General features: G+C 40.0%; 1 protein-coding gene across 1 annotated transcript in view; it reads left to right on the forward strand.

Annotated features, from left to right (window-relative positions):
- Positions 1–3,905: 3,905 nt before the first annotated feature.
- The window catches only part of PRPSAP1 (phosphoribosyl pyrophosphate synthetase associated protein 1), a 31,954-nt gene continuing 17,906 nt past the window's right edge, over positions 3,906–17,953 (forward strand). Inside the window, exons 1-3 of the mRNA XM_027872894.1 lie at positions 3,906–4,320; positions 11,891–11,943; positions 14,711–14,777. Of these exons, the coding sequence (XP_027728695.1) occupies positions 4,151–4,320; positions 11,891–11,943; positions 14,711–14,777 (290 nt within the window). The 5' untranslated portion in view covers positions 3,906–4,150. The remainder of the gene's footprint in view (positions 4,321–11,890; positions 11,944–14,710; positions 14,778–17,953) is intronic.

The following is a 17,953-nucleotide window of genomic DNA, read 5'->3' on the forward strand; positions in this document are numbered from 1 at the left end:
CAAGAATAGAGAGATTGAAGTCAGATTGTAGAAGGCCTTGAATCTCAGGCTCAAGAGTTTATACTTGAATAGGTAGGCAAAGATAAACCACTGAAGGTTTTTGTTAAGTGCATATATCAGGCACTTACTATTTGTTGAATTGAAATGGAATCAAATGACCTGGGTTCAAATCCTGCCTCTGACACTGTGTGATTTTGGGCAAGTCACTACAACTCTCTAAGACTATTTCTTCATATGTAAAATGAGAGAGTTGGACTAGATTACCTTTAAGGTCCTTTCCAGATCTAAATCTATGATTATTTATGCTGGAGTCTAAAGAATAGATTGGAAGGGAAATAAAAGACTGGCTAGGAAATTATAACAATAGTCAAAAGAGCAAAGAAAAGGATCTAAACTAATGCAGTTACTGTGGGAATGGAAAAAAAGGACACAAAAACATTAATATATTTATCTAGAGTGGAGCTACAATGGACTGACCTTGGCATTTCTATTTCTCATATCTTGTTATATTATTTGTTAATTTGTATCATATTTTAAATAAATCCATTTAAGAAATAAACTATACCATTGTATTTTGGAGTGTAGAGAACATAAAGACAAGAAAGAAAGAAGGAACTGGGTTTTAGGTATTTATTCAGAAAAAGTGGCGAAGTTGAATAGAGGGTAGGTTATGAATGAATGAGAAAGCATTTAGTCAACAGTAAAGAAACACACATTAAGCACCAACTATATGCTAATACTAACAATGCTAAACCCTGAGAGTACAAATACAAAAGGGAACTGCCTTGAAGGAGCTTAAGTGTGTGTGAACCAACAACTACACATATGAATATATGCAGAATAGATTCACATTTTCTTCTACAGTTTATTCTTTTGACTTTGTTTTGTTTCTTTTTTTCTCACCTTTTATTTCTAATTGATTTTTAATTTTCAACATTCACTTCCATAAGCTTTTGAGTTTTCAATTTTCTCCCCTTCTCTCCCCTCCTCCCTCCCCAAGAGTTTTATTGTTTCTTGATGTCTTATGGAGTAATTAGCTTCCACTTGCCCAATTCTAATTTTTAAGGAATTATTTTCTTCTGTGAGATTTTGTACCTCTTTTTCCATTTCGCCAATTCTGTTTTTAAAGTTCTTTTCTTCAATGAATTTTTGTACCTTTTTTTTTTTTTTTTTTTACTATTAGGCCAATTCTGTCTTTTAAAGTGTTATTTTCTTTAGTATTTTTGTGTGCCTCTTTTATCGAGCTGTTAATTCTCTTTTCATAATTTTCTCACATTACTCTCATTTCTTTTCCAAATTTTTTGTCTACCACTCTTATCTCTTTCTTTAACTTTTGGACTTGGATCCAATTAGCATTTTTCTTTGAGGCTTTGTTTGTAGTTGTTTTCACATTGTTATCTTGTTCTGAGTTTATGTCCTTGTCTTCCCTGCCACCATAGTAGCCTTTTATGGTCAAATTCTTTTTTGTTGTTATTTGTTCATTTTTCCAGCCTCTTTCTTGACTTTGAACTTTATGTTAAAGTTGGGTTTTGACTTGGAGGTGGGGAGACATTGTCTCAAGCTTCAGGCTTTTTTGAGCTGCTGTTTTCAGAGCTAGTTCTGAGTACCTGAAAGTTTTTGGTGCTTCCAAGATGGTGTTATCCTGGGAGAGGTGTGGTCACGGCTCTCCTGGTCTGAACCTAGTCTTCATTCAGGAAGGACTCATGCTGCCCTTCAGCCACAAGCTGAAGAACTCTCTTGCCTTGGAACCACAATCAGGGACCCTGCTCCCAATGGTCTTCTCCACCCTGGAACTTTGATCCAGAATTGCATGTGGGCAAGAGTTGTCAGTGCCAGCAAAGAGGCCCCTGTAATCTCTTTCTGACCAGTTGTATGACCCCCTTACCGTTTTTGCTGTGACTATTGTTGCTACAACTGTGGGGGGGGAGGGGGAAGGTGGTGTCTGGACAGGCTTCCACCTCATGTGACAAACTTCTCCAGTTGACCTCCTAAATTTTCTTAGGCCTGAATAATGTCTCACTCTGACCTTTTGGTGTCTCTGCCACTCCAAAATTTGATTTGGGGTGTTAAAGTTGCTCAGAGCAGAATGTTGAGAGAGTTCAGTTGGGTAGCGTCTAATCTACCCTCTTTATACAGAATATATTCAAAATGAATACAAGGTAGTTTTTTTGGGGGGGTGCCCTAGCGCTGTGGAGATCAGAAAAGGCTCCATGTGAAAGGTGGCACTTAAGCTGAGGTTTTTTTTTTTTTTTCCTCTCAAGGCAATTGGGGTTAAGTAACTTGCCCAAGGTCACACAGCTGCTAAGTATAAAATGTCTGGTCTGAGACCGAATTTAATCCCAGTTCCTCTTGACTCCAGGTCAGGAGCCATATCCACTGAGCCACCTAGCTGCCCCTTAAGCTGAGTTTTGAAGGAAACCAGGAATTCTAAAAGTTGAAGTCTGTCAATCAATAAACATTTATTAAGTGCCTACTATGTGTCAGGTAGCGTGCTAGCACAAAAGAAGCAAAAGACAGTCCCTGCCCTCAAGGAACTCAATCTAATGAGGGAGATGCCAAATGTGTACAAACAAGCTATAAACACGATACATAGGAAATAAATAAGAGACGGAGGCACTCGAGTTAAGAGGGGTTGAGAAAGGTTTCCTTGCAGGGCAAAAAAGTGCAATGGATTTAGAGGCAGAAGATTGGGATGCAATTTTACGATCCAATTTGATCGCTGTGTGACCCTGGGCAAATCACTTCAGTTCTCTGTGTCAGTTTCCTAATCTGTGGAGTTGGGACAATATTTAGCTGTCATGACGAAATCAGTTTCTAAATCTCAAAGAGTTTTTAAAGCCTAAGTTTTTACAATGCTTTTGAAAGAATAGCCCCCAGGGAACCCTTGGATTGGCTTTAAAGGAGTAGAAAACCAAGGCAAGGGGCTGTGTTGGAAAGGGCCAGGGATTTGTGTCACCTAGAGCCAAATCCTGCTCAGACACTTTTGTGCCCTTTTGCAGATCATTTAACCTTCTTGGGGCCCTAGTTTCCTTATCTATTAAATGTGGGGAGGGGGGGTGGGGAGGCTTGGTCTCTATGACAACTGCCGAGGTATGCTGGAGCCAGCTCAAAGTGGAGCCGAATGTTAAATGTCCACTGTGCGCATTTATACTTTGAAAATCAGGACTTGATTTATTGTTTTGTTGACTGGATGGAGAAAATGTTAATGATGCAGATTAAACTTAAAACCGTGTCCTGAGTACATTTCCTCCCTTCCCCCAGCCGGATGTTAAACATTTACCAGCATACCTCTGCTCTACGGTCCCTTGTAACTCTAAATCTATGCTCCTATGACTACACATATAATGACACTCATGTTGTTAATCAAGGATCCTTCAGTCTTCTCAAGGGACTTTTGTCTACTACCGTAGGTTTAGCGTGAACGACAGGATGCTCAGCCAATCGGCTTACCTCTTCCTCCCCCCCCCCACCCCCGGCCCCAGCGCAGGAGCGCGCATGCGCTAAGGACCATAGCGTTCTAAGGCTACAGCAGGGAATCCTGTAGATGTTAACCGTAGGTGCCTTGAAGAAAGTTCCTGGATCTACTCTCCCTCCAGTTCCCTCTAAACAACTAGTGTCCCAAGCTAGACTCTAAGAACTTTTATCGTTTTGGAACTCCGCTACTGCAGTTTTTAAAATACAGTAGCCCTCGGCGTCAGCCATCTTAGATCGGGGCAGAAGCGTTAGACATAGAACCGCCCACCACGGCGTTGCCCGAGGCTGCGAGAAGGAAAGAGTCCCCCTGGTGGGCGGAAGTTGAAACGATGAGTTCCTTGTCACTTTCCATAGAGAAACCGCCTCGGAGGGAGCGGAGGAGGAGGAGACTGAGGCGAGGGGGAACGACGCTCTAGCCCTCGCCTCTCGGATTCTACCAGGGGGCAGGGCCTAGCTCCTTCCCAGCAGTTGGAGCAAGCGGGGCGGGCGTTCACAAAGGCCCTGAGGGCTGCGGAGGAAGTCCGCTGGGGGATCGGAGGGAGACCACCGAACTCCTCCCTTCCTGTTCCGACCTCGCCCCTTCCCCCTGCGCGTTTGCTCCCCCGGCGGATGCGTCCGCGACCTCGGCCTCAGTAGTTCTTCCTGCCTCTCCGCACTGCCTGCGCCGGGCCGGACGATGCCCAAGAAGCTGCTGCTGCTGCCCCCGCTGTCCGTATCCTCGACCTTTCGCGCCCTTCGAGCCCGACCCGCCGCCTTCCCAACCATGAACGCCGCCCGTACGGGATACCGCGTCTTCTCGGCCAACTCCACGGCTGCTTGCACCGAGCTGGCCAAGCGCATCACGGAGTAAGCGGGAGGGGGCACGGCACGCATGCGCGACGTCGGGGTGGCTGGGGCTGGTTTTGGAATCTGGAGACAGGGGTTCGAATCTTGGCTGAGTTATTTCTCCGGCTGTAGGCCTCAGTTTCCCCAGAGAGAGGGTATCCTAAAGGGTGTCAGAGTTACTTCCCAGCTTTAAATTTGGTATTCCCGATCTTATTTTGCATTTGGGCTTGAGAGAGAGGAGGCAGGTTTGCAAAAGGAGGAAGAACACGTTCAAGGCCTACTTTGCACGACTCCCTGCAGAGTGTCTGCCCTTTTGCCTTTTTATCAGTTTTACATTATGACTTTTGACGAAAGTTATAGCTGTAGTAGTTATAGCCGCTCCAGCTCTTTCCTAGTTGGTAAAAAAAAAAACAAACAAAACAGGACTAATAGGAGATGGGAGTCTGGGTATCCCTTCGGTCCCCCTTCAGCACTCTATTGCTACTTATGGATTCACCAGTGATACCAGCACTCAGCTTTGCTTCTCCTTAGAGGTTAGTGCTATCCAAATTCATCAAGCTGATCCAGATCCCCGTGTCTGTGATTCCTAGAAAGCTGTTATTCCCTTAATTTCTCAGTGTTATTTCCCTAAATTCTCAGTGAGGTCAGTGCCCTCAAGCTTGCAATTCTACTGGGATGATTGGATCTTGGAGTTAAAGTTAGTCTGTACCCTAAATCTAATCAACCCTCTTTCATTTGGAAGGTAGGAAACTTGTGAAATAAGTGAATTACCTTGCAGTTCTTTTACTCTTCCCTATATGCAAGACCCTGGGGGAACAAAAAATTTTTTTAAAGGAAACTTTCTGTCCTCAAACTTACATTCTTTTGGGATGATAGGATTATGGAGTTAAAGCTGGTCAGTACCTTAAGTAATGTAATCAACCCTTTCATTTTAAAGTTGAGGAAACTGAAATAGATAAGTGATTTACCCAACAGTTCTTTTATTCCTCCCTGATCTTTTTACTTTTCTTTCTTTTTTTTTATTGGGCTAGGCGGTGGGGTTAAGTGACTTGACCAGGGTCACACAGCTAGGAAGTGTCAAGTATCTGAGGCCTGATTTAAGGGCCAGTGCTCTATCCCATGTACCACCTAGCTGCCCCCTCCCAAATTGTTAGGTGATGCCAAGGATGGAGCAGTAACCCAGGGGTCAGGAAATCTGAGTTCATATTTTGTCTCTGACACTAGATATGTGACCCTGGGCAAGTTACTTAATCCCTCTTTGCCTTATTTCCTCATCTGTAAAATGGGGACACACTGGGGAAGGAAATGCAAACCACTCTATTATCTTTTCCAAGAAAGTCCTGTGGACAAAGCCTATGAGGTTACATAGTGTCAGACACAACTGAACAACAAAATTGATTCTCTATCCCATTCCTCCTTAGGCTGTTCCAGATCTTTAACTCCATCTGGTAGTCTCTGATAAAGAGACTTATCCAAGAATCCTTAGTCTCACCCCACTTTTCAGGCAGATGGCTCCCACTATCATCCTCTCTCTAATCTTCAGTCTCTACATATATACTGCTTTCCTCCCCTTAGCTTTTTTTTTTTTTTTTTTTTTTGCTAGGCAATGGGGTTAAGTGACTTGCCCAGGGTTACACAGCTAGTATTATGTGTTTGAGGTTTTCTTTCCAGTTTCTTTCCACTCAGACCAGTGCTCTATCTACTGCCTCACCTGACTGCTCCTTTTTGTTTGTTTTTTATTTTTGTTTTTCTCCCTGCTGCTTAGAAACAAACCTAAGTCTTCCTTAGATACCCCCATCCCTGCTAACTGGTGTCTCCACTTTAGCTCCTTTGTCTCCTCTTAAACCCATGCAATCTGACTTCGAACACCATCACTCACCTGACACTACTCTCTCCAAAATTATTGTCTCTTGACCTTTTCTCAGTCCTCGGTCTCCATGATCTCTGCAACATTTGAGATTGTTGACCACCTTCTTTTTGTATTCTTATCTTTGGGTTCTCTCCTGGTTCACCTCCCTCTCTGGCCAATCCTGAGTCTCCTTTGATAATTTGTCATCCATGTCACACTGTAACTGTGGGTGTGTACCAAGGAGTGACTTCTTTTCTCTAGATGTACTCCCTCACTTGGTGATCATCAGCTTCCATCAGTTCTGTCATCTCTGTGCCAATGACTCCCAAATCTATATATCTAGCCCTAGTCTCTATCCTTAGCTCCAGTTACCCATAACAAACTACCAGAAAGACAATTCCATCTGAATATCCCTTATGCAGCAGGTATCAGTGTGGGAACCAAGGTGGTGGAGTGACAGGAAGCAGTGTGTTAGGCTTCCCTCTACAAACTCCAGACCAATATAAACTGAATCTTGATGAGGAAATCCAGAAAAAGTCTGTGAGTCATTTGTCTAGCTTATCTCCAGATATGGAGACAGATAGGGAGATCAAGTCTAATCAGGGGCCTATGGAGCACTCCAGCCCCTAAGGAGAAGCTGTGCACCAAGCCAAGAGGAGATCCCAACCCTATACTTAGGGAGGCACTGCAGCAGAACAGGTCCAAGTTAGAAGCTTTGTTGCCTGCTGTGCAGTTCTGAATCACAGATCAAGGGTGGGCAGACTGAGGAAGGGACCTGGGCAGGGGAGTGGCATCCCTGGGGAAGGAGACCCTGGAGTGTATGGGGAAGAAAGGAAGTTCAGAAGCTGGCAAGCAGCAGTAGTCTGGCTCGCACCCCAAGCTCAGAGCAGGGTCTTATTTCCAGCATCTAGCCTCGTGTGCAGAGGAATAACCAGGGCAGAAAACTCAGACCAAAGGGGAGCCCATAATTCTTCAACTCTGAACCAGTAGAACTTTCCAGCTGGCTGATAGGAGTGGAGTCCAGGAACAGTCTGCTCTTTGGGCTTAGGCCCAAATCCAGGTCAGGAACTTGCAGGGCTTAGACTAGGGTGGCCAGGAATCAGAATTTGCCCTGGATCAGACCACTTTGGGGGCCCTGAAAGCTTGCAGGTCCCCAGCCTGTCCCTGAGATCCTGGAATAATATAACACTATAGCCAAGAAAACAGCAACAGAACCAGGCCAGGTCTTCCATCCAGAAGTGCCTCAGAACCCAGTCTTAACATCAAGAATGAGCAAAAAAAAAAAAATCCCATCACAAAGAGCTGTTATGGTGGGGCAGGAAATTCAAGACAGAAGAAAATGACTCAAACACAGCTTGGATACATACCTAGAATTCCTAGAAGAAATTAAGCGAGAGTGTAAAAAAAAAAAAGAGGTTTAAAATGTTTTTGTAAATGGAATGAGAGCACATGAGGAAAAAATTGGAAAATAAATGAGAGCTATGGAAGAAAGAATTGAAAGGGGAATTAATAGCTTGGCGGAAGAGGTATAAAACCTTCTCCAAGCAGAAAGCTCCCTGAAAATTATATAAATGTGATGAAGTCCTATTGAACTGAATCTTATCAGGGCGTTGACCAACCAGGATTCCAGAAGACTAATGATAAAACATGCTACCTACCTGATAGAGGTTAAGGACTCAGAATGCAACAAAAAAAATAAATATGGCCAATGCAGAAATTTGTTTAGATTAACCATATGAGTTTGTAATGAGTTTTGTTTTTCTTGAGTTCTCAGTTGGAGGAGGAGGAAATTGGTAAAAGGGAAGGGTGAGAAGGTAAATCTTAAAGCAGATCAAAATACTTTTAAACAAATATTTTAAAATTTAATTTAAAATATTTATAAAGAAAACTTAGCTTTTCCCAAAAATCTGCTTCTCTACTTCTGCTTAGCTCATCATCATCTACTAGTTGAGGTTCGAAATCCTCTGTAACTCAGCTTCTGTCTCATATCACATATCCAATCCCTTGCCAGATCTTGTTGTTTGTATCTCCACAACGTCTTTAAAAGTCCCCTTCTCTTCACTTACAGGTACCATGCTGATTCTGGCCCTCATCTCCTTTTATGTGTACTATTACATTAATCTAACTGGGCTTTAATTCTCTTCCCTCTCCAATCCATCCTCCACAGGGCAGCTAAAGTAATTTTCCAAAAGTGAAGGTCTGATCACTCTTGTCCTCAATAAACTCCAGTGGCTCTTTCTTGTCTGTAGAATCAAACTCCTGTTTGACTTTTAAATCCTTTTACAACCTTGTCCTTTCTTACCTTTCCAATTTGTAATTCAGGCATATTGGCATACAGGACACTGTAACTCCAATCTCTTGGTATTGGTCATATATAGAGCATAAAGGTATAGAGCATAAAGGCTTAAGAAAGCACTTATTACTTAGATAGTTTTTGCCTAATTTCATCATGGACTCCAGAATCTTCTAATTTTAGAGCTGAAATGGAGCTTAGAGTCCTTTCATTTTACTTGATCAGGGAAGTATTGACTTCCCTGCTACTAACCCTTTCTGTCCTTTTAAATTTTTATTTCTTAAATTATTCAAAATTCTCTCCCTCTCCCCATCCCACCTTTATAGAAAGCAAGATAAACAACCCATATTGCAGACAAGCAAAAGACATTTTTACATTGGCCATAGCTTAAAAAAATATCATAATCTGCATTCTGAATCCTATCAACTCCCTGTTAGGAATTGGTCAGCATGTTTCATCACGAACCCTTAAGAACTGTGATTGGTAATTGTATTGTTCAGTTTGTATATTTTGTTTTAATCAGCCAAGGTCTGCCTTTTCACCTTACCCCCCCCCCCCCAGATAAGAAAAATAAAACCCATTACAAACATGTATAGTAAATCAAAATAAGTTATCAAAAGTGGGTAGCATGTTTCACTTATAAGAGTTCAACTCAGTAGTATTCTGTCACATTTATTATGTGCCATAACTTGTTTAGCCATTCCCTAATTTATGGACATCCTCTTAGATTCCTGGTCTTTGCCACCTTTGCCACTTCAGAAAGAAATATAAATTTTTTTTTTACATCCTTCGAATTTGTTTTGCTTAGGACTTAATCCCTCCTTTAAGCTACCCTCCCTCCTTTTCCTCCGATTTCCCTGTTGAATGAAGTGTATTTCTGTACATATGTATTCCTTTTGACCAGTTCAGATGAGAGCGAAGTTCACGTGTCAGCCAAAGTTCACGTGTCAGCTGCTCTCCTCATCCACTCCTTGCTATTATGTGAGATAATATTCCCTTTCTTTACAATGCCTTCCCCCTATTCCCCACCCCTAGTGTATTCTTCTTGTATAGGTCTGGGACCTCCTCTTGCCCTGGTATACAACCTCTCTCTTCCTCTGGAATGCTCTCTGTGCAGCATGTTCAGCACTCCTGACCATACCCTTTTCCCCAGTGTCTACAGGCATTTCTGCTTCCTTGTGCCAGAAAAATAACTCCCTGTGGCTTTTTCTTGGATTGCCAATCAGGATTCATTCTGGTGTGTTTTTTAAATCTGTTTGGAAGAGTTGTCAAGGAACTCACTTCCTGCTGCTTTAACATCTTAGATCTACTTCCCATCAGTTCTTTAGGATTAATTTATTTATTCTTTGGGGCAGCTAGGTGGGACAGTGGTTAGAGCTCCGGCTTTGGAGTCAGGAAGACCTGAGTTCAAATCCATCTGGCCTCAGACACTTGACACTTATGAGCTGTGTGAGCCTGGACAGATTGCTTAACCCCAATTCCCCCTCCCCATACCCCCCCAAAAAATTATTCTTTGATTTTTAATCTTTTCTCAATTCCCTTATTGTTGTTTTGGTTAGTAAAGTATGCATTTGATATTTTGCTTTTTTGTAGTTATGTTTGATGTCTTTATGCTCTTGGCACATGGTCACTTTTTGTAAAGGTACAATGCACAACTTAGTGAGATGTATAACTTGGTAGATTCTTCATGTTTTAACTTTGCCCAACATCTGGGCAATTTTCTAAATTCATTAGTTCTTGAAATATGGTATTTGTGTTTTGTTTTCATTTGGCCTTAGGGAGTTTGATGGTTCTTAAATTTTCTCTTCTAGATAGTTTGGCCATCCTCATCCTTCTTCCAAAAGAATTTGATTTCTATTGCCAGGATCCTGGGCTCTGATAAGTGAATTTTTTCTGATATTTTTGCTATTTCATGGAGTTTTTGAGTTTTGACTGCTCCATTTTTCAGAATGCCTACTACTTGGATAAGTTTTTATCTGTTTATTTGCTTCCCAATTTTTCTCTAACATTTCATTTTTATATCTTTGTTTCTTCCTGGCATTCTTAAAGTCCTTTTGAGTAATTTTTTTTCCTTTGAAACTCAGCTTTTACTTGTACATCTTATCTATTCTCTTCAGGTTTTACCTCTTGGGCTTTACTTGGATATGTTGGGTGCACTCTTTTTGACCCTGTCCCATCTGTAGTTTGGATACCACTGCCATTCTGCCCTTTCTCTCTTGGTAGTGACCTATGGAGACTGGCTCTCTCCTCCTCTTTTCTGACAGGCCACTGAAATCTGGCATCATGTCTCATTTACTGGAGATTGCTTAGGCTGATCTGAGACCTCTTTCTGGGGCATCCTCATTCAACTTGCCTGCTGGCATCAGTCTTGTTTATCTGAGCTTAAGCTAGCTTCTCTGGGATCCTTCTCCCATTGCCTGCAGGCTTTAAGCGTGTTTACTGGAATTTAGGCAGGTTTTCTTTGCAGACTCTACCTTTCAGCACTTAGTGACTTTTGGCTTATTTGCTGGGGCTTGTACTGCTTTCCCTGATGCAACTCCTCTCCCAGAGCCTACAGGCTTCAAGCCTGTTTATCAGACTGCACTGTCTTCCCTAGTGCCTACCCCCTTCCATCCTCTGCCAGTTTCTGGTTCCTTTTTTGAAGTTCTGAACTGGGTGGAAAAACTGGCTTCTGTTTTATCTGTTGTTATTCTGGGTTTTTCTGTTGGCTTTTTTTTTTTAAATCATTGCTTCATCTGGGATCCTTTTTATCTCTTTCCTAGGGTGTGTAGGAGAATTTGGCTCATCTGTAACCCTTTACATTACCTCTTTGTTATCTGGAACTAGAGGCCAAATTCTTGAAGCTCATCCATGTCTGTTTTTTTGTGTTTCCTGTTCAAAATATTGAATGGAAAAGTAGTTTTGCTCTCCAGAACTTGTTCTTACGGTACATCTAGAAACAAAATCAGTATTGCTTATCTGGAAATAGCTTGATTATTTTATTCTACCCTCCTATACATCAGATGAGAAAATACAAATATTATAGACTGTTGGACTGTAGCAGTAAATGTCTAAATTGTCTATACCCTGACACAAATACTGCTGTAGGCACATACCCCAAGGAAATTAAAGATAGAAATAAAACTCATATATATACCAAAATACTCGTAGCAGCTCTTTAGTGATAGCAAAGAACTAGAAACAAATAGATACTGACTGGGGAATGATGTAACAAAGGTGGTACAAAAATACTAAGCCATAAATTATGAAAGATTCAAAGAAGCCTAGGAAGACATCAAATGATGTACAGTAATTAGAACCAGGAAAATAATGCCCTCAATAAGTAACAATGTAAATGGAAGGAGCAAAAAAAGAAATGAATGTCATACAATTATAGGGACTACACAACTCTATAGAAGGGAAAAAAAAACAAAGAAAAATTAATAATCTCCATTTTTTTCCTCCTGCAGACGTCTTGGTGCCGAGTTGGGAAAGTCTGTTGTATACCAGGAGACAAATGGAGGTGAGAATTTTGCCTTTATTCACTAACTTAACTTAGTTTAGGAAAGTTTTGTTATCCAACATTTTTCAGAAGCTACTCAGAATCTTTTGCATACAGAGAAATAAGATCATAGATTTAGAGCTGGAAGAGACTTTTAAGTGAGGAAACTGGGTCTAGAGAGGTGAAGGTCTTATCCAAGACCATAGACATAGTAAGTGGCAGAGCCTGGATTTGGCTTCCATGCTCACCTCCTGTCCCTTATGTTGCCTTATGATGCATACCACATGGAAGGAGGTTGTTTCAGTGTTACTGATTTTTATTGATTACTGTATATTTCCAATGTAAGAAAACTACTTTTTTTTTCGGTAGAAGAAAAGCAAGCTATCAACAACCATATAAAAAAAATACTCCAAATCCCTAATTACAAATGAAGTACAAATTAATACTTCAGGATTATACCTCCCATCATATTGGTACAGATGACAAAAGAAGAATACAGAAGTGAAGTTATGTTTGTTATCTTTTTATTTTTACATCACCCACATTTCCTAACACATTCCATCCTCCTTTTCACCCCAGAGAGCAATCTCTGATAACAAGGGAAAAAATAGTTCAACAAAACTAACCAGCACATCAAAAAGGTCTGCCTTGATGGATCTGCAGTGTCCTCTTCTCCCAAAGAAGTGGGAGGAGGTGTCTTTTCATATCCCTGGAGTCATTGTAATTTCACAATATTCAGTTTTAATTTCTTGTTTAAACTGATGTTTTAATTATTGTAGATATTGTTTTCCTGGTTTTATTGCTACATTGAAGTCTTCCTATGCTTTTCTGTATTCGTCATCTTTGTTGTTTCTTAAAGTATAGTAATAAGCCATTAAATCCATTTACCACAGTATTTAGCCGTTTCTCGGGAAGTGGATATAATTTGTTTCTAGTTCTTTGATACTACAGAAAGTGTTTCTCCAAAAAAATTAGCCGTTTTGTGAGGAGTTTTGAGAGAAGAGGTACATTAATACACTATCATTGATGGAGCTCCAAATTTAATCATTCGAGAAAAGGGTTTGTAACTGTGCCCCAGTGTCAGTAGACACTACATGCCCTTTGAACCAGGGATACTTATAAGCCATATACTCCAAGTAGGTCAAGAACAGGTAGAAAAACTGATTGTTAAAAAATAGAGTAGCAATTTTTGTTGGAAACAATAGGTTTGTGTCATTTGGAGAATAGCAGAACAAATTGTGTGATGATTTTGTCAAATAGAATTACATTCAAAATTATGAGTGATGGGTTCAGAAAAACCTTTATGACTTGTTTGAACTGCAGCAGAGCGAAATGATCAGGCTCAGAGATTAGTTCTATACTATTGTGAAGGAAGAGAACTTTAAAAGACTTTCAGAACTCATTGATCAAAGCATTGAACTATATTGAATTCAAAAAGACTCTTTGTAAAACATGCTTCCTACTTCTTTGACAGAGAAATGATAGGCTAGAAATTTAGAATGAAATATGCCTTGTCCTCTGGCTGATGAAATGATTTATTTTGCTGAACTCAACAAACTTGTTACAAATGAGGGGCTTCTATTCAGGAGAGTAGTGGGCATCATAGGTTAGTTAGATAGTGATAGATAATACAAAAAAGCATCAATGAAACATTTTTTAATAGAAAGGGAAAGTGTGGAAGGCATCATAAAGAGCAACTTTATTTCTGCCTTGTTAATTTTTTGGGGGGGAGAACCTTGTTAATATTAATGTATAGTTTTTAAAACGTGTAACACAAGTTCACAATGTTTTATTCAGTCTTTTCTTGTTCTTTGTATATTGAAATGTTTTTATTTGTTGATGGTTAAGTTCACAATAAAAAAGAAAAAAATTAAAAACCAAGAAGGAATTAAAAAGAAGCAGAATAATAGATACCTAGCTTTTTACCTTCCCCAATTACTGTAGAGGCAACACCATCCTCCCAATCCCTTAGGTCCACCACTTAGGAGTCATCCTGGATTCATCACTGTCTCTTACCCCCATATCCAAGCTGTTGCTAAGGCCTGATAATTTCACCTATGTAACCTGTCTCAAATACATCCCCTTCTCTTCTCTGACACTGCCACCACTCTAGTGAAGATCCTCATCACCTCACACCCAGACTATTGTAATAGGTTGCTTGTGCCTGCCTCAGTCTCTCCCCACTCCAATCCATACTCCAATCCATCCTCCAATCCCTAAAGTGATTTTCCTAAAGCATAGGTCAAGGACCAGCTAGATGGCTCAGTGGATAGAGCACCGGCCCTGGAGTCAGGAGGATCTGAGTTCAAATCCGGTCTCAGACCAGACATTTGAGACTTACTAGCTGTGTGATCCTGGGCAAGTCACTTAACCCTATTGCCTAGCCCCTGAAAAAAACTACAACATAGGTCTGATCATGTCACCGCCCTACTCAGTAAATTCTGGTGGCTTCCTGTTGTCTCCAAGAGCAAATAAAAATGCTCTGGCATTAAAGCCCTTTCTTTATAGCCTAGCCTCTTGCTGCCTTTCTGGCTTTCTTACACTTTACTCCCCAATATAGATTCTTCAGTCCAGTGATCCTGGTCTCCTGGCTGTTCCAAAAACAAGACACTCATCTCAACTCTGGGCCTTTTTTATTTCTGGCACTTCAGCACAGAGCCTGGCACATATTAGGCATTTCATAAAGGTTTATTGATTCAAAAAAACTACTTTTTACAATATACTTTCAGCTATGTTATTTGAATTATAAGCTGCCTGAGTTTAAGATGTTTTTTCCCTTGATTTTCAGAAACAAGAGTTGAAATAAAAGAATCTGTTCGTGGCCAGGATATCTTCATTATACAGACAATACCAAGGTTAGAGCTCACTTATATGTCTCTTTCCTTTCAAGGAACTTATGTATAGTATTATATAAATACTTCCAAAATAGAATTTTTAGGTTCATGTAATGTGTGTGCTTATTAGTGCAAAATCTACTTCCCTGAACAGTTCCTTCTAGTTAAAGGAATTCTGCTGTGGGGCTTTTTGTTAGATGCTGTGCCCATTTGTCTATCCCGCTCTTATCAATGAATCTCCATCTTTCAGAACTAGCAAAACAAGGACACTCCTTCCTCCTCTCTTACTCCAGATCATCCTCCTTCTACAGTCTCAGAACCGTCACTGAAGTTCTGTGCACATGAGACAAGTGCGAGGTGCTGCAGTGTGTGGATTCACCTGCTGGGGATGACAACAGATACAGTAACATACAATAACATATAATAACATTCCTGTTCCCATTCAGGGTCATGTCTCCATACCACCTCATGCTTTCCCTCATAAAACATTTTCATTTTTATTTATCCTGGAAGACAGCATTTTCAGTAATATCACCAGTTGTTTAAAAGAGTTTTTAAATTACAAACAGTCATTAATAAGAAGAAATCCAGTTTAACTCAGACATTTTTAAGCACTTCTTATGTGCTAGGGGCTAGGAGTACAAATATAGAATAAGAGAAAGAGCACCTTCCCTGAGGCAGGAATTCTTAACCTGAAGTTAGTGAACTTGTTTTTCAAAATGATGTCTGTATTTCAACATATTTGGTTCCATTGTAATCCTATTTTACTTTATGCATTTATAACCATCATTCAGAGAGGACCATGAAACAAAAAAAAAAAGATTAAGAGCGCATGGGCAAAATAACAGCTGACATTTAAATAGTGATTTAGGAGGCTAGACTCGATCACCTAATATTCCCTCTTGCTCTGACCATTTTGATCCTGTGATGCAAAGATTATCTCTAGCTTTTTCATTTTATATAGTTGTAATCAATATGTATATAGTTCTGGTTTTGCTGAGTATCTCTTCATTTAGGTCTTTCTGTGTTTCTTTCATATTTATTTTTGTTATGTTAGTAATAATGATGATAATAATAGTAGCTAACATTTGTTTTGCTTACTATGTGCAAGGTACTGTGCTAAGTACTTTACAAATATTATCTCATTTGATCCTCACTACAACCCTGGGAGGTAAATGCTGTTATCACCCCAATTTTACAGATGAGGACACAGAGGCAAACAGTGGTTAAGTGACTTACCCAGCGTCACACAGTCAGTGTCTGAGGGTGGATCTGAACTCAGGTCTTTCTGACTCCAGCCCCAGTGCTCTTCTGTCTGCTATACTACCATTTATTTCGCTGTTTTCCAGGGTTGTGTTTTTCCCTGTCATAGAGCAGCTGTGAATATTTTCGTATTTAAGTTATCACCAGGGAATAAAATTCAAATCAATAATTTGGGGGTTGTGTTACCTTCTGATTAATGTATTCATTTAATATTTTACACAGGTGCTTGGTAAAATTATTGTGCTAGGCCCTGGTGGAAATATGAAATAAACAGTCTCATACATCTCAGTCTCTGGAAACCTTTTTTCTCTAAATGGCCTTGATCAGGTTATACATTTCAGGAATATTTAATTCCTCCTGTCTTCTGAATACTGAAACCAATATGGCAAAGGCTTGCACCTTGATACGTTCTTTAACCAGACTGCTTTCCTCTGATGATTGAATTTAAGTGAAATGGAATTAATGCAGTAGGTTTCTTTACCTAGTTGACCTCCCAGCTATTTGGTACTCAAAGTATTTATCTTTTTTGTTTTGGTTTAAGTAAATTTAAGCAACTTTAATGCACCCACCCCAAAAGCTGTACTATTTACATTAAGTACATATTTGCTTCTGGGTTTTTAAAATACTTTTGTTGTAATTGACATGTTCAAACTTGACAACAGAATTTCTTTCCAAAGGATCAGCCTCACTGAATACAAGAGAAGCTCATCATCTGTAGGCTGGTCATTTGGTGATGAATTCTTGAGCCTGTACAACCCAGAAAACAAAGAACAATACAAACATGTCCATAGTTCTATTCCCTGCCCCCTCTTTCATTCCCACAGTGACAGTGATACAGTGGTGGAAAAGGGATGGTGTGTGCCAAGAATCCCACCATTTCTAGAATCAGTAAACATTCACTTAGCTGTTATACTTTGAATAGGAGATAAAAGCGACTCAACCATCTTGACATTCTTGTAAAAGTAAGCCAATAAAAGATGTCATCAAGGAAATGTATGACCAGAAAACAGAGAATGCTTAGTAAGAACATGAGATAATGGATGGACAGAACATGTGCTCTTCCTTGAGTTCCTGTGAAATAGAGAGAAGACACAAGGAAAGATTTTTAGTAGTTATATGAGGTATTCTGTCATGTTAACATGTGTTACTTTGCTTAGCCACTCCTTAACCACATAATTATGTATGAAGTGTTTACAAATTTTCCACTGTTAGCGTTACTGTGAATATCCTTGTATAAATTGCTTTTTTCTTTTAGCACCTAACATTGAGATCCCCTTCAACAAAATACTTCTCTCTTTAAGTGTACCAGATGATGTAGAGGACTCAAAAGGCTATCCCTCCCTCAAAGTTTCTTCATCTGGACTAAAAATGGCAGGTGGCTCGGTGGCTGGAGCATTGGGCCTGGAGTCAAGAAGACCTGAGTTACATAGCTATGTGACCTTGGGCAAATCACTTAACCTTTATTTTCTTTAATCCACTGGAGAAGGACATTAAAAACCACTTCAGTAGCTCTGCCTAGAAAACCCCATAATGTGGTCTGAAAAGTCAGATGTGACTCAACAAATAAATCCTATGTAAATCCTACAAGGTTTCTAAGACTCTGAATTATTGAACTGTAATTTCAGTAATATTTTGCTATTCCCGAACTGGTTTGGGTAGTTGAAAGAATAAGTTATGGTACAATTGATCTGTACCTAGGTGAGTTCTTGAAATTGTAGCTGTTACAAGTTAATATTTGCAGTAATCTTGACATTAATTTTAAAATAACAAGAGCCTGTAACTAGGCTGAATTTCTCTTTTTTTTTATATTTATCTTATTGATACTGTTAACTGGAACAGCATCAATCATGATATTTAAGGGTGAGTACCATAGGACATTAATTTAAAGCTTATTCACTCTATACTTCCTGTCTCTTGACAAGCCTCCATATCGA

The sequence above is a fragment of the Vombatus ursinus genome, unplaced genomic scaffold, assembly GCF_900497805.2.
Source record: "Vombatus ursinus unplaced genomic scaffold, bare-nosed wombat genome assembly UNPS02014801.1, whole genome shotgun sequence".
In the NCBI taxonomy this organism is placed as follows: Eukaryota; Metazoa; Chordata; class Mammalia; order Diprotodontia; family Vombatidae; genus Vombatus; species Vombatus ursinus.